Below are 17,425 nucleotides of genomic sequence, written 5' to 3' on the forward strand. Positions count from 1 at the left end.
GTAGCAAGCCTTCCTGCCATAGCAATGCTTGAATAGTGACACACATTTCACTGCTGCTAGCTGAAGAAGGTGGGCTGAAAGGAGAGCATACATCACTTTTTCAATTCCATTTTGAGCACTGGTTAATGGCGTGGCTATGATTAAGTCTTCCCAGCTATTTCTGTTCCAATATGTTCTGCCAATTGACAATGTCACATATTGAATCAACGCTGAAATTTTTTTTATCAGTGGATTAAAATGTTATTAGCAACACCAACAACGTGAATCCTATTCAGTTTCAAAAAATGAATAATAAAATAGCTTCAGGTCCAATGTCTGCTTGTGAATTCTCCTGTCAATGTTTTCCTATTTTAGAAAAAGTTTTTGCTTTCTTCTGTTGCTGTCTGAAAACCCACCACAAACAGCAGGCGCAAATGACTATATTCAAAGGCCCAAATCCTCAATGGTATTTAGGTGCCTAACTCCCATTGAAATCAAAGGGAGTCAGGCCTCTAAACTCCTTTGAGAATCTGGGCCAAAGTGCTGTCAAATGCACAAAGTAAAAAATCTGAGCAAATATTTTCCTGGTCAATTGTAATTAGCACAGTGGTTACTTGTGAAATAGTAGGTGCATCCCAATATACATTGGGGAAATAGGGACAGATTCTGATCTCTTTCCTCACCTTCAGAAGTACCTGACTCCATGAATAGTCCCACTTAAATAGATAGGACTCTTTGAGGAGTAAGGTTCCATATGCTGGTGGACTCGATAACCAACCTGGGGAAAATAATTGGCCATACCCACATCAGTTCATAGCCCCTGGCCTCAGGGCTCTGTTTATTGTCCAACAAAAAAAAGGAAATATAGAGTGAAAACATAAAGTGACAGTCCTGTTGCCAACCCCCTAATCTCTGGCAGTTTAGTAGTCAAAGCCTCCACCCAGGCTACAGGCGTTCACAGGGCCTCTCAGGACCTCACAGTCCTCTGCTGCAGTTACAGGAAATGTTCTTCCAGCTCTCTCCTGGTCCCAAGCTCCCTCATGGAACTGAGACCCACATCTATATCGCCTAGCTAGGATTCATCAAACCTAATCACCTGATGCTGCCCAGATGAGTCGGATGATTTGGACTCCTCTCCAGAATCAGGCAGGCTGCTTTCCAAACCTCTTGGTCCTAAAAGGGGCAGGCCATCCTATTACAATGCAATTCAGGGTGAGTAAAGACATCAGCATCTGGCTCAAAGAAACAGTAAAAATAGCTTTAAAGGAATCATAATTAACTGCAGAGGGAACAATTTGTTTTACTGCCAAATTACAGTTTAATTTCATTCTACATAGATACCATGTACCATGATCCCAAGACCATAATCTTTAGACCATAAGAAAATGGAAGTACTGTACATCTCTCAGATGAAGTGAAAAACAATAGAAACATGTCTAAAAGGTTAAAAGCAGACAATCGTTACACTGACAAAACAGGAACCTAAGAAAAGCTTACAGACAAGTTTACACCTTCAGCACTGTTAGCTTTTCACAACTTCTAGCCTGTTTCATTTGCAGCTGATAAAGAAATTATCTCAGACAGAAAGCTAGTCAATTTTATCCAGTACATGACAAGAACATCTTTTTGTGCCTAATACCTTTGGTGGCTGGAAGACATACAGATGAAGACGATGATGCAACAATTTAATAAATTACATGTGAGTAAATGCCCAATATTTATATATAGTAAAAAAATTGATACATACATCTCAAGGAATATAAACAGTTAATATTTTAACTATAAGCTGAATATATTGAAAGTAAAATAATAAGTGGAAGGGGGAAAAAAGCTACAGACATCTTCATAATACAGAAGCCACAGATTTTTTTAAATAAACATTACCCCATTTCAGCAAAGGTAATCACTGCACTTTTGAGACTAATATTTGCACTTTAAAGTGACCTGTCCAACACCACCAAAAAAGTAAACACCAACCCCCTGTTTATTCAGAACTAAAATGATTTTGTATTAAGATGGTTGCTGAGAGGTAAACTGAGATGTGACGTGGCCAACAAAGCATGACTAATCTACCATTTTATAGGTTTTGCACTCATCAGATTCAACTACTGTATGCCAAATTTAAGAGGGTCTCATGCAAAATCCAGCTATAACAATTCATCACAAAATGTTCCCAAATGATGAAAAGTTAAACTTGTTTTCTAAATAACTGACAGATGTCAATCTGTGAATGGGACAGAAATCAATACTGAAAGTTAGAGATGTATGTTTTCCAACTGATACTCTAAAATATACCTGCTGATTTTCTGTTACCTTCTAGCTCACACTAACAATCAATATGTAATATTCCCCACAGCTACAGTGGAGGGCAGTGAATGACAGCTGTAGCATCTGCCTAGCTAGATTAACATCAGAGCCAGTACAGCTAACTTTCTATTGTTGCTTAATGGGAAGAAAAAAATAATCACAAAACAAATTCCTATTATGAAGCAATAGAATCCTTCTGATGTACAACATATTTTATATTTATAATATATTTATACTGACTATGATCTCAGTAATGCTATCATGACAATGTGTCTCAGTGGTCTTCTATTTTAAAGTAATTGTCCTAATTGCCTGTAGCATGCAAAGCTTGGAAGAACCAGAAATTCACAGTAAATAGTACAATTTGATTATGCATCTTCTGCCATCCTAAAATTAACCAGAGTACTGAAGACTGTTTGCTTATTTTGCCTATATAATTGACAAAAGTTATGGTTCTGTATACTGTACATTCATAGCAGGATCCCATCTCCATGTGGCACCAACAGGAAGGATCAGGTTACCAACTTTCCACCAAAGTATGCTTTCTAGGGTCTAATGTAATAGACCTGCAAACAGTTGTTTTTAGCTTGAAGTGCAGTGGATCAAGATTTGATGCAATTCTTCTCTCTGCCTCTCAAGAGGTTCTTTTGCTAGCGCATTTTGTAGTCATTAGATACAGACGTTTCGCACAGCTGTCCTTTAAAATCCAAGTCTACTGTGAAATCCAGGTCACGCTGTAATGAAGATTTAGATGGAACATGTAAGTAAGACTATAAGTAGTTTTGTGTGCAAATTTGATTATTTTTACTCAGCCTAAGAAAGAGTGCAGACTCAGAAAGACATGCATAAGTGTTCTTTTTACCAATGAAGTATGAGAATAAATGGCCCAACAGCATTCACTGGGTAATCTACAACAGTAGAAGCTTTGTACATTCTTCTCAGAGGTTTCTTTATAGGCTTGTTGGAAATTTACCAAAATAGCTGTTCTGGAATAACTATTCTAGAAAAGTTATAAGCCTCTAGGTGGAGACACTTATTCTGGAATAGGAGTGTCTTTTCCCCCAATTTAGCTTAATCCACTTCCAAATGAAATTCCAATTTTCCATCAAAAATAGTTTTGATGGAAAGTTTTTGGCCCGCCCTCTCATGGACTAGCCCAATGCCCACTGAAGTCAATGGGAGTCTTTCCAGTCCCTTCACTCTTTTTTGGATTAGGCTATAAGGGTCACATTTTCAAAAGAGTTCAGCATCCACAACTGGGGCCAGATTTTCAAACAAAGCTCAGCTACCAGTTTGGCACCCAGTTGAGATGGGAGAATTACAGAAGTACTCAGCAGCCAGCAGCTGCCATTGAGAAAAATGGGACCTATACATGAGCTGAGTGCATATGAAATGTGTAACCCCTTACCTAGGTACCCAATTGGGAGCTGCCAGACGCTCGGTTCTTTTGAAAATATGTCCCAAAATGCATAACTGAAGTAATTATGCCTGATCACCCACCATTGAAAGCAATGGGAATTTTATCACTGATTTCAACGGCAGCAGAAACATGGCCTTCCTGCTTATGTCACAAAGTGAGAGCCATAAAACATACAGGATACACTGTACAACTGACTTAACACTGCATTTGGAATCTTTCTTTTTTTCCCCCATCCTGATTTTTTTGCAATTTTAACAGTGCAACATTAGCATTGTATAAACATAGTTATTTGCATCCAGTTTCAGTGAAGCTGTGAACAGACTTCCTGTGACTGATCATGAGTTCAGACCCTTTAACAGGCTCACTCTATTTACTCTTCTGAATGGTACATCTAGCATTACAGCCACAAGTTAGAACCAATGAAGCCAACCTACCACATTTTTTGCATTTGGTTTCATTGATATAGTTCCATAGATTTCTTCACCTCTTCTCACAGTTAGGTAGTCCTCTAAGTAGAACACAGTTTGCTTCCAGTGGGTATATGGAGCATCAGGGGCTACAAAACAGGTGTTGGCATTTATATGAATTAGGCATTTTTGTCTGTTCTATGAACACAACATTAGACTTTGAAAATATTGGAAAAAATTCTCTTCTCATGGCAGATTTCAACTCAAATAATATAACATTTGTATGGCTCCCACTTACCGTAGTGTAATTTCATTAACTTCGGTGGACTTACTCCGGATTTACATTGGTGTTAATCGGAAGTTAATTGGACCTCACTTATAGTGCCTTTTACTGCCTCTCTGTGGGCACTGTCTAAAACTTCCAGCTTCCAATGGAATCATTACCAAATAAAGCTGGGTTCAACTGATAGTTCGGGATTTTTTGGGGCTAAAATCTATGAAAATATTTTGTTTATTTGCTGCCTGTGATTTCGCACCCTGAATGTTGATGGCTACAAAATTAAGTAACCTAAAAATTCTTCGGAGACAAGCCTCCGATGAGACTATTTTGAAAAATAGGCTTTAGGAATGTGGTACCAACAATACCATCCTCAGCATGCTCTTGGTCTGTTTTCCTTGCAACAGTTTCTGTCCCACTATGTATGGATTGTCCTTCCTGAGCTGGACTGCATGGCCACTAGAGCTGGTTGGGAATTTTTCAGTGAGACTTCTGCCTCTCGAAAAATGTCGATTCACCAAATTAAACTGTTCACAATGAAGGGCTGGGGGGTGGCGGGAGTCTGAAATTGTCAACATGTACCGTTTTGACATCTTCTAAATGAAAAAATTTGGTTTTCTGGTTTGAAAATACTTTTAATTTTGAAATTTAAGTTAATTATATTTTAAAAAATATGAAAAATGGTTGACCAAAACTTTTGAATTTTGAAACAAAATATTTAAATAGATTGAAACAAAACACATTTTTTTTCGTTTGTTGCTTTGTGAACATTTTTGAGCTTTTTGACTCTTTGTCACAATTTTGGATGGGGAAAAAATGTTCAAATCTTGAATATTTTCCCATCATGGGCAAACCATTTCCAACCAATCTTCAACTGTCTCTAAATTCTCCATGTTCCTAAAAACTAGGGTGACTATGAGAATCTACCCAACTAATAATGGCAGGTTGAGGGATAAGGGGTAAAGGGGATAGACTATGAACTAAATTCTCTGCTGGTGTAACATCACTGAAATCAATGGCTCTCAGTATCTTATACATTTCCCCAAAACACTGTATTAGCAAGAGAGAGCCAGTCACTACTTTAACCCCTTTGGGCCAATCCTCAGCTGGCATAAACTGAGATGGCTGCACTGAAGTCAATGTTGATTGACACCAGCTGAGGATCTGGCCCTTTATCCTTTGGCTAGCTGTTCTTTTGCTTTGTCTGTTTTAGATTGTGAGTCCTTTGGAGCAGGGATGGTGTCTTCCTTTATGTTAGCTCAGCAAACAGCATAGAGTGTGTGCTATCAGAAATGGGCAAACTAACAATAACAACAATAAACAAATAATTGTCCTTGAGGATAATTCCCTATAATTTCTTACCTGCAAAAGAAGTGAAGGATCAACCCTGCAAAAGTATTTGAATTAACTGAATCTGGGGTTTCCACTTCTTAGGATTTCAGATATTTAGCTGATCTTTTAAATGTGAAAGTACGCTCTGAATTTGTCAGGTTTCAGAGTAACAGCCGTGTTAGTCTGTATCCGCAAAAAGAAGAACAGGAGTACTTGTGGCACCTTAGAGACTAACAAATTTATTAGAGCATAAGCTTTCGTGGACTACAGCCCACTTCTTCGGATGCATATAGAATGGAACATATAATGAGGAGATATATATACACACATACAGAGAGCATAAACAGGTGGGAGTTGTCTTACCAACTCTGAGAGGCCAATTAATTAAGAGAAAAAAAACTTTTGAAGTGATAATCAAGCTAGCCCAGTACAGACAGTTTGATAATAAGTGTGAGAGTACTTACAAGGGGAGATAGAGTCAATGTTTGTAATGGCTCAGCCATTCCCAGTCCTTATTCAAACCGGAGTTGATTGTGTCTAGTTTGCATATCAATTCTAGCTCAGCAGTCTCTCTTTGGAGTCTGTTTTTGAAGTTTTTCTGTTGTAATATAGCCACCCGCAGGTCTGTCACTGAATGACCAGACAGGTTAAAGTGTTCTCCCACTGGTTTTTGAGTATTATGATTCCTGATGTCAGATTTGTGTCCATTAATTCTTTTGCGTAGAGACTGTCCGGTTTGGCCAATGTACATGGCAGAGGGGCATTGCTGGCACATGATGGCATATATCACATTGGTAGATGTGCAGGTGAACGAGCCCCTGATGGTATGGCTGATGTGATTAGGTCCTATGATGATGTCACTTGAATAGATATGTGGACAGAGTTGGCATCGGGGTTTGTTACAAGGATAGGTCTATTTACATTGTCAAATTTTGCAGCAGAGACTTGTCTTTTACGCCCAATCACAGCAGTACCTACAGACTCCAGTGGGGCTGTGTCTACAGTGCCCCGCCATTCAAACTACAGAGGTGTGAATAGCAGTGCACACCAAAGTGCTGCACTATAACTCTCCCCTCTGGACACTGCGGTTGCAAACTAAAAGGTTCCTACTTCGCATTACTGAAGTCCTCTTTGAAGAGGTCTATATTAATACGAAGTAGAAACCTTTTAGTTCACACATGTAGTGTCCACATGGGAGTTACAGTGCTGCACTTTGGTGTGCACTGTTATTCACACCCTCATAGGCTGAACTGCAGGGCATTGTAGACAAGCCTTGAGGTGTCTATATAACACCTAGCACACTGGGGCCCTGATCTCAAGTTGTGGCCCCTCGGCGCTAAAATAACCGATTCCATGCCTCTGTTCAGATATGGTACCATTTTAAGACCCACCTCTTCCTCCCAGCTCATTAGCCTCATGGCTAATAAAATAATCAAATCTTATGTGAAAAACATTCTAACTTCCTCCATCATTATGTCTATTTTAATCTCCCACTTCCATGGAACTAAAATACAATGTCCTGCTTCTTCCCATTACTCTCATGTCCCACAGATCTCTCTCTTCTCACATACTACAACATAAATCCGGAGTAACTGAAGTCAATGGAGCTACACTGGTGTGAGAGGAGAATCAGATCCAGAGAATAAATTACCAACCAAAGGATGGGAGTAAAGAGCATGGATGAGCAGGAATGTAAAGTGAAAATCTACATTAACAAAAGGCTGGCATATGGCGCTAAATGCCCTTTTCTTGCTCCTTACTTTTCTTACACAGATTATCTACAGATGCTGCCTCTCTGAAATACTGTGCTCGTAAATGTGTTTTATGCATTGTAATCAAGAGGTCTGATTCTCCTGTCACACTGGTTTTACCTAGTATAATTCCATTGATTTCAATCCAATCACTCCTTATTTACCTCGGTATGAGAGGAGAAGGGCCAATGGCTCTGTGGAAGTGTGAAAGATGATCTTCCAAAGTAAATGAGTCATATAAGCCATAGCAATATTTTCCACACGTATTTTTAACACAATAAAAATATTTTTAAGACTTGTATGTGATACTGTATTTAAGACACATACCCCAAAGCCATTCCACTGAAAGCTGAAAACACCAGAAAATGCCAGAAGGGCTATTTATAAAAAGAAAACAGAGAGAGAGAGAGAGGGAGAGAGATAATTTTTTTCTCTGGTAAATGAGTCTTCGTGTTTATTGGTGAGCCTGGGTTAATAAGACCAGACAGAGAGTTTAGAGACACTTAAGAATTCAGGACTCTTTTTGCATGTCTATCAGTTGGTTCATAGCAGCCAGCTTCTCTCTTTCTGCTAAGAAGAGTCAATTTAAATTGCTGTCTGCTGGAGACAGTGATATGTGTTCAGTGTGCTCTTCATAGTAAAAATGCAACAGTCTGTGACAAGCCAAATTGAGTTTCTTCCAGTATTATTATCATGCATTCACTGAGATCATATTAACATAATCAAACTCATGAGATGATGAGAAAGATGCTGCGACCTGGTCTGCTCACAGATTTTGTACCAGTATAAAAATTTTGCTTAAGGGTGCGATTTTTTTTTTATTATTATTTAGCTGAACTGGTTATATCACCACAACCCTGAGGGTGGTTGTAATTATACCAGTAAAAATGTGCCTTATATCAGGAGAGCTTATTCCCCTTCTCTTATGGGAACATGCCACTATATGCACCTTTATACTAGTATCTATACTGGGGTGGGCAAACTTTTTGGCCTGAGAGCCACATCTGGGAATAGAAATTTTATGGTGGGCTACGAATGCTCACAAAATCGGAGTTCAGGTGCAGGAGGGGGTGAGGGCTCTGGTCGAGGATGTGGGCTCTGGGATGGGGCCAGAAATGAGGACTTCGGGTGTGGGAGGGGGCTCTGGCAGGGCCGGCTCCAGGCACCAGCCAACCAAGCATGTGCTTGGGGCGGCACCTGGAGGGGGGCAGTGCGGCACAGCGCTCCGGCCCGAGAGCGGGGCCGCGACTGGGCTCGCCACCCTCCCCCGGCGCTCCGGCCGGTCGGGGAGAACGGAGCCCTGGCCGGGCTCTCCGCCCTCCTCCCGGCGCTCCGGCCGCCGGGGAGAGCGGAGCCCCGGCTGGGCTCTCCGCCCTCCTCCTGGTGCTCTGGCCGGTCGGGGAGAGCGGGCCCGCGGCCGGGCTCGGCGCCCTCCCCTGCCGCGCTCCCCACCGGGGGCGGGGGATGGCGGGAGGCTTTTTTGCCTGGGGCGGCAAAAAAGCCAGAGTTGTCCCTGGGCTCTGGGCTGGGACAGTGGAGTGGGGTGCAGGAGGGTGAGGGCTCCAGCTGGGGTTGTGGGCTCTGGAGTGGAGCTGGGGATGAGGAGTTTGGAGTGCAGGAGGGTGCTCTGGGCTTGGACCGAGGGGTTTGGAGGGTGGGAGGGGGATCAGGGCTGGGTCAAGAGGTTGGGGCATGGGGAGAGGCTCTGGGGTGCAGGCTCCGGGTGGCGCTTACCTCAAGTGGCTCCCAGAAGCAGCAGCAATGTCCCCCCTCTGGTTCCTATGCGGAGCCATGGTCAGGCAGCTCTGTGCACTGACCCATCTGCAGGCGCTGCCCCTGCAGCACCCATTGGCCACAGTTCCCCGCTGGAGCGTCGGAGCGGGGCCATGCTGCTGCTTCCGGGAGCTGCGTTGAGTGGTCCCCGATCCTGCTCCTTGGGTGGAGCATGGGAGCGGGACAAGCCCCAGACCCCGCTCCTCAGTGGGATCTTGAGGGTCAGATTAAAATGGCTGGTGGGCCGGATCTGGTAGTTTGTCCACCCCTAATCTATACACTAATGGGGGTTGACCTGCTTAACCATATTGTTATAATTAAAGTGGTAGAACTTACGTGTGTAGCAGAGCTGGGTGGGAAATAGTTTTCCCTTCAAGTGAGAATTGTCATGATTTTGAATAATTTTGTGTCCCAAATAGGGATGAAATGTAAATATCTCTAAAGTTTTCAAAAACCGACAATCCAAACATTTTTTAGATTGGATCAATCAAAATCGGTTCATTTCCATAATTTAAAAACGTTTCATTTTGATTTCAACTTTTTTGTTATTATTTTTTACCTTTCTTTAGTATGAATTAGCTACAACTTTGAACCAAAAATTCATTTTGAAGAAAAAACGAACCTTTTTGTTTACAAAATGTCAAAATGCAATATTTCAACAATTTTGAAATGTTTATTTATTTATTTATTTTCAAAGGGGTTTTGAAGTGGGAGATTTGTCAAAACCGACCCTTTGTTGAAACCGACTTTCAACAAATCGGCTTTTTGTGATGAAAAATGTTTCATCAGAAAATTCCCGACCAGCTCTAGTGTGTAGACAAGTCCTAAATTCTTCCTCTGACAGCGTCTCACACTGAAGCGACTAGTTGGATGCTGCTACATGCATGAGTTTGGATCCAGAATCCAGTTCCAGGCCAAAGGATCTTAATTAATCTGTTCTCTGTTTGACTTGTCTCTGGTAACATTTCTAAATGGAAACATCTTAGGGCCAAATGAAGTCTGACCCAGCACAGATGCACTGTGGGGAAAGAGTGCAGGGTTCAAATCATCCCTGATGTTCCTTAGAGAAGATTGACGTAATTTGACCGTCTGTGCTCCCTGAGCTGAGGAAAGTGGTGTGTTTGAATAGATGGAGGCATGTAGTCATTGATGCTCAAATCTATCAGGCAAATATCAGCCTATTCACCCATTTTAAAAAATGTATAAAAACGATTTGCCAAATACCTAAATGAGGCTAATAAGTGTAGTTCTGTTGACATCTGTGGTTCTCTGCCAATGTACACCAATTGAGAGGCTGGACCAGTGTCTCTAGTTAATACAAATTTTTCTCACACACACACACACACTCCATTATCATTGGGCCACATTTTAATTTGCACTAAGGCCCCTTTGCTCTGCTCTGGTTAAAAATTACATTTATATTAGGGATGTTGAAAGATGTATGTCAAAACTATTTTTTGACAGAAAATTGGGTTTTTGACTAAAGAATTTTTCACAAGTGTCTGATTTTTTTATTGTAATTCAAAAAAATGAATAACTAAGAAGCAAAAAATTTTGTTCAGTTGAAAACTAAAATATTTTGATTTGGGTATGCCACTGAGGTGCCTCATGGGAGTCGTAGTTCAGTAGCTTCATGTGGCTATCTTCCACTATGGTTCAAGCTATGCAGCCAGGCTTCATTATCCCATGATGCCACACCTTCTGTCACCAAGAGGTGAAACCTGGTGCATCATGGGAGATGTAGTTAGACCTGAGAATTCACACTACAGAGGAGAATGGGTGCATGAGGCACTCAAACTACAACTCCCATGAGACACCACATTGGCATTTCGGAATCGAATTCAGCTTTTCAACATAATATTTTGATTTTTGATTTTTCACTGAAAAGTCACAATTTTCTGGTGGGGTGGGCATTTTCTGACAAGATCTAAGTTACATCCACTTTAAGGCCTGCCACAGCTGAATAATGGTGTCTCAGTGCAAATGACAATCTAAACCCAATGATATTTTGGTATCCTGTCCCTTTAAATAAGGTCAGTCAATTATTTGATTTTCTTTTTAAAAAACAAGTTATGCTGGCTAGGGCAAGACTGTGAACTCTTTACTCACTTTGGCGAGCAGTTGTTCACAAGAATAGGGCTACTCCAGTAAGTATCTGTTCATCAATGTGAATAAAGGATTCACATTCTCGCCTTCAGGATTATCACACAATGGAGCTGTGGCAGTAAGGAGATAGTGTACCTGTTGAAAACCCCATTTTCTTGTGGCACTTTGTAAATTCTATATTAAAATAGGTGACCAAGGCATGAATGTAATCGTTGCGCTGAATTTGGAGGCAGAACGCAGATGTAAATGCAAGTTCTTCTGTCTTCACTGTATAAATATCCACTTCCTGCATGGAGGAAAAAGAATAAGCCATTTACATAACAGAAGTCTATATGTCTTGACTTGTCTTGACTAGACTAGGTAATCTGTTTTACATGTTGAGTGATGTATTTAAACATTTTATTTATTGCTCAGCAATGTAGGCTACTAGCAGCCCATTGCTCTGTAAGAAATCAATGGCATGTTTGAGAAGAATAGCATCCACGAAATCAGCAAATGACCCGGAAGGGGGATCTTACAACCAGGCAGCCAGCCAATTAACTCACTAGCTCAGCAGAGAACAATGGAGAGGCCAACCAATGAAAGGAAATTTGCCCTGGGGGGTTGCAGTAGTTAGAAACAAGGTAAGAAAATATGCTTTGAAATATAGAAGAAAAGTAGAAGAGGGAGCCTTTAAGGCCCAATTATGAGACCCTTACTCTCTCATGTAACTATTACTCAGCATGAGGAAGGGTGGCAGAATTGGACCCTTAATAACCAGCAGAGGACAATGAATATTACTGTAGGAATGGGCATAAGGATTGGGGTTGGAAAGAAATCAGACTTTGGACTTTAAAAAAGGAGGCAGGGCCATGAAAGCTGGCAGCAGAGACAGCAAGAAAATTAAGCCATAACACATCTGTTTACCTGGGTCAGGCCTGACAGAAGATGGAAGGAGTTTTCATCACTTGTAAGAACTGCACACAGATATATAGCTGAGTGAATAATGCAGAAAATATTCCATGAATATTCATTTGAATTTTTAAATTTATTTGCTTCGGCCATGTTTGGGCACATTGTAATGGACCACCCAGCATTGGCAGGGATGTGAGTAAGATGAGTTCATAGACTTTGCTACCTCTAATTTCTACTTGGCAACATGGTTAAATTTGTTGATATCTAAGGCCTCTTCTGTGAATTTTGATTCGTATGGGCATCTTTTTTCAGTCTTGGATTCTCTTCACAGAAGGGAATATGCATTAGCTGTGTAGAGCTAAATAAACAGAACCTCCAAAGTAGGTGACATGGGCCCACTTCCCCTGATCATGCTTTCTGACCTTGTATCAAAGAATGGATTCCAAATATTAGGCAGAAGATATTTTTAGACCACAGAAGAAAATTATATAAGTCTTAATATGGCTTGAATGTGGCATTCAACAACAAAGATGCAGTCTCCAAGACAGTGTGCTTATGTTGATGCTCAAATCAGATCTCACGCTTCAGGGCATAAGCTGATTGCCTCAGGAATCGGGATGAATTCTCCCCACGCATGTACAGCATTGCACAGTTGGTTGGGATGGTGTATTATGCATGTTCATTGTTTTCCTCAGAGGCATCAAATACTGGACACTGTGAGAGGCAGGATACAAGGCTTGGTATACCATTGGTCATATCTGATGGTATGGGATATCCTATATTTCCAATGGTAAATTTAATTATATCCCTGTAAGTCCATCTGCCTTCACTTCCTCTTTTGTTGGTGGCCAGGTGCAACTATTTGGTAATGAGTCCAATACAGCATATATTATACTCTTCATATCAAAAGGAGGAAAATCAATTTCAACATTAAAATAAAGAAAAAGACAGAAACAGTTCATGCATTCTGAGACATAAAGTTTGTTCTACACTACTGAAGTCTGAAAAGGAAACATATGGGCTAGATTCTCTTCTCCATTACATCAGTGTAAACCTGGAGTAATTGGATTGACTGAAGTGGAATCACTCCGGATTTATATCAGTATAATGGAGATCAGAATCTTGCACATTTATATAGAATACAATTCTATATTTTGTCAAGAACCTGCAATAATATAGCAGAGGCATAGTAAGACAAACACAGACAGACTCAGCTATTATTCAGAAATGGATTTCTTTGCATTGATCACATAATTCATAGGTTTTTCCAAGAGGATGAAAATATAGGGTAAGATGGCCTGCATCTTTAACAACAGAGCTCAAGTTTTGGCCTAATATACTGGAGAAATTGTTCAGGAACAGTTCAACCATATGAAAAATGTATTCTGCTTCCAAGGTCTTTGAGTATCTGCCATGTGGAGACATTGAATTATCTGTCACATGTTTATAAGTGTTATAAATGAAAACTGTCTGATTGCTTTAAAGTCCAGTACTTCTCTGAAAATTGATTCTGCATAAAAGGCATTGCAGAGGTTCTGCGTTTATTGTCTCTTAATAATACCTTTCCAAATATGATTAATCTGCAAGCAAAAACATTTTTTTAACTGCCATCCTTGCAAACCCACCTGCAATGTCCTTCTCCTTCGTTATCACCAGTACTGATGGCTTTCACCCAAAAGGAAGTAGCGATTTTGGATGCCTCAATTTCTGACTTGAGACATCTTTAAGGGTCTGATTTGCAGAGTGGTGAGCACCTGCTCTGTATAAATCAGACCCCCTAAAAAGCGTTTCCAATGGGGGACCCAAAAAATTAGGCACAAATTAGGCACCCAAAACAACTAATCACTTTTCAAAATCTTGGCCAAAGATTCTGCAAGCCAAATTGAGCCTTCAGTGACAGCTGCAGTTCCATTGTCTTCAGTGGATTTGCACAGATGTAACTGATTGGAATTTAGCATATATTTTTTGTTATTGTTGAAAGACTAGAATCCAGCTCCCCCTCTCTGAGCTGCATTGGCTCTGCAGGGTGAAGCAGAATCAAAAGCAATAAAAAAAATAATTTTGTCAGCGAAGTTAGTAAAAATGTCTCTGGAAATCTATAGGGAACAAAAATACTGGCAAGAAGGTGCCATTTTTACAGTTATTTTTTCAGAGCAGAACCATACTTTAATTTGCCATGCAGAGTAGGAGATTAAAAAAAATCTGGTATTGATTAATTTGTACAATTTTGTATTGACTCAATCCCTGTTCTTAACCTCCATTTCAGCTGCCACACATTCCTATATTAGATGTGTGTTCTGCTTCTCAGTCAAAATCCCAGGTGGCTGAATGCTAATTTTGCATAAAATTAGATGGAAAAGTCATGCTCCTCCACATTTCTCTCTAAATTATGCAAAAATTGGGCATAATTGAGCACAAGGCTGGTCCAAATAGAGCCCTTAATTGTAATAAAGTGTTAAGTTGAGAAATAAGAAGACTGATAAACACAGCAGCTAACTACCTAGGACCAAATTGTGTCTGGGGGCCTGTGGAGAAGCACAGAGGGGAATATGGGCATAAGGAACCTCTCCTGCTATGTATCCCACTCAGGCTTGGTCTACACTACCCGCCCCAATTCGAACTAAGGTACGCAACTTCAGCTACGTGAATAACGTAGCTGAAGTCGAAGTACCTTAGTTCGAACTTACCTTGGTCCACACGCGGCAGGCAGGCTCCCCCGTCGACTCCGCGGTACTCCTCTCGCCGAGCTGGAGTACCGCAGTCGACGGCAAGCACTTCCGGGTTCGACTTATCGCGTCCAGACTAGACGCGATAAGTCGAACCCAGAACTTCGATTTCCAGCCGTCGAACTAGCTGGTAAGTGTAGCCAAGGCCTCAGTTCTTGTATTCAGGAGGGTGGAAGATTTGGTTTGTGCCACAAGTAGCACTAGTCACCTCAAGAGTGCGTGAAGGGTGTGAGAATAATTAGAGGGGAAGGAGCAGAAATCACATTCCCCACTTTCAGCTTGGGGAGGGAGGGACAGCAATGCCTCCCCCTCAGCCCCTGATCTTTTGGGTGGCTGTGGAGAGGAGGCTGCAGAGCGGGAAAGAAGGAGAGTCTGAGGGTGCTTTGTGCAGCTGCCTCAGTGCTCTGTTAACCCTGCCTCCATCCTGGCCACAATAACAGGAAGTGGCTGCAGTTGTAGTCTCATGCCAGCAGGGCCTTCAGCAGTGTCATCCTGCTGGGCAGGCAAGAGCCTGCAGCTGTGGCTCCTTTCCTACCTGAGGCCCTCCCACACCAGCTCTGCAGGAGAGAAGAGGCCTGACCAGGGAAAGAGGGTGGGTGCAGCACTGGCTGGTAGGAGTTTCTCTTTTCACTTCTACTCCCACTGCCGGACAACCCCTTTGGTAGTATAGTCATCAGGGGTGACGTTATGTCTTTTCCTACCCCAACCATGGCAGTGAGGTAGCCTTTGGCGGCAGGGCCGACTCCAGGCACCAGCCCACCAAGCATCTGCTTGGGGCGGCGCCTGGAGGGGGGCGGTGCGGCGGGGCGCTCCGGCCCGAGAGCGGGGCCGCGACCGGGCTCGCCGCCCTCCCCCCGGCGCTCTGGATGGTCGAGGAGAGCAGGGCCCCGGCCGGGCTCGCCGCCCTCCCCCCGGCGCTCCGGCCGGTCGGGGAGAGCGGAGAGCCGCGGCGGGATCGCCGCCCTCCCCGCAGCGCTCTGGCCGCCGAGGGCTCTCCGCCCTCCCCCCAGCACTCTGGCGCCGGGGAGAGCAGAGAGTCCCAGCCGGGCTCGCCGCCCTGCTCCCGCGCTCTGGCTGCCGGGGAGAGCGGAGAGCCCCGGCCGGGCTCTCTGCCCTGCTCCCGGTGCTCTGGCCGCCGGGGAGAGCGGAGAGCCCCGGCCGGACTCTCCGCCCTCCTCCCGGCGCTCTGGCCGCCGGGGGCTCTCAGCTCTCCACTCTCCCCCTGGCGCTCTGGCCGCCAGGGAGAGCGGAGAGCCCCGGCCGGGCTCGCCGCCTGCTCCCGGCGCTCTGGCCGCCGGGGAGAGCGGAGAGCCCCAGCCGGGCTCGCCGCCTGCTCCCGGCGCTCTGGCCACTGGGGAGAGCGGAGAGCCCCAGCCGGGCTCTCCGCCCTCCTNTCCTCCCTCCACACAGGGCTCTTGCTGCTGGGGGCTCTCCACTCTCCCCCCGGCGCTCAGGCTGCCAGGGAGAGCGGAGAGCCCCGGCCGGGTTCGCCGCCTGCTCCCGGCGCTCTGGCTGCTGGGGAGAGCGAGAGCCCCGGCCGGGCTCTCCGCCCTCCTCCCGGCGCTCTTGCCACCGGGGGCTCTCCACTCTCCCCCTAGCACTCAGGCCGCCAGGGAGAGCGGAGAGCCCCGGCTGGGCTCTCCGCCCTGCTCCCGGCGCTCTGGCCGCCAGGGAGAGCGGGGAACCGCGGCGGGCTCTCCACCCTCCTCCCCGCACTCTGGAGCGGCGGCCGCGGCGGGCTCACCACCCTCCCCCCGGTGCTCCAGCCGGTCGGGGATTGCGGGCCCGCGGCTGGGCTCAGCGCCCTCCCCTGCCGCGCTGGGGGGGGGGTGTGCGGGGGGCGGCGGGTGGCTTTTTTGCCTAGGGCGGCAAAAAAGCCAGAGCCGGCCCTGTTTGGCGGCATGCCTGCAGGAGGTCCGCTGGTCCCACGCCTTCCGCGTACCCGCCGCCAAATTGCCACCGAAGCCGAAGGCAGCCTGCCTGCCGCCCTCACAGGGACCGGCAGACCGCCCCCCGCGGCTTGCCGCCCCAGGCACGCATTTGGTGCGCTGGTGCCTGGAGCTGCCCCTGATAGTCATGAGGGGTGCAGCTGTGAGGGGAACTTGAGGAAAGGAAGAGAGGAGGATTTTGGAAGAGGGAAAGAGAACAGGGCAGGAGGCAGTTTGGAGACGAGAGAATGAAGTGTTTGGGGATGAGGGTGGAGAGTGAGGTGAGATTGATTCATGGGGGAGGAGGATTCATGGAGAGGAGAAACTGGAATCTGGGGGAGGAAGAGAGAGGTGGTGTGGAGGAAGAGGAAGGAAACTGAGGAGTTTGGAAAGAGGGAGAGGAGTCAGAGAAGATTTCACACAAAGAGGGATGTGGAGGGGAAGGAAGAGGAGAAACTAGGGAGTGGAGGCTCAGCATGCTGTCTGAAGATGATTACAGGATGGAAGCCAGTCAAAGGTGGCACC

General features: G+C 44.4%; 1 protein-coding gene across 1 annotated transcript; it reads right to left on the reverse strand.

Annotated features, from left to right (window-relative positions):
• Positions 1–1,273: 1,273 nt before the first annotated feature.
• On the reverse strand, positions 1,274–14,781 carry LOC117870304 (protein arginine N-methyltransferase 8-like). Its single transcript, XM_034757406.1, has 4 exons — positions 12,259–14,781; positions 11,488–11,638; positions 4,141–4,262; positions 1,274–3,020 (listed from the first exon to the last, which is right to left on the reverse strand). The coding sequence occupies exons 1-4, from the start codon at positions 12,406–12,408 to the stop codon at positions 2,937–2,939; spliced, it is 507 nt and encodes a 168-aa protein (XP_034613297.1). The 5' UTR covers positions 12,409–14,781; the 3' UTR covers positions 1,274–2,936.
• Between the last annotated feature and the right edge of the window lie 2,644 nt (positions 14,782–17,425).

This window comes from Trachemys scripta, unplaced genomic scaffold (genome assembly GCF_013100865.1).
Source record: "Trachemys scripta elegans isolate TJP31775 unplaced genomic scaffold, CAS_Tse_1.0 scaffold_211, whole genome shotgun sequence".
Classification (NCBI taxonomy): domain Eukaryota; kingdom Metazoa; phylum Chordata; order Testudines; family Emydidae; genus Trachemys; species Trachemys scripta.

What these genes read in the sequence shown, in the direction of transcription:
- LOC117870304 (XM_034757406.1), bottom strand. Translation starts at nt 12,408, where the DNA reads ATGTGCCCAAACATGGCCGAAGCAAATAAATTTAAAAATTCAAATGAA. An exon ending in TTCTGTCAGGCCTGACCCAG is followed by an intron (nt 11,639 to 12,258) that starts GTAAACAGATGT and finishes TCCTCCATGCAG; the next exon opens with GAAGTGGATATTTATACAGT. An exon ending in GAAAATGGGGTTTTCAACAG is followed by an intron (nt 4,263 to 11,487) that starts GTACACTATCTC and finishes CCTGTTTTGTAG; the next exon opens with CCCCTGATGCTCCATATACC.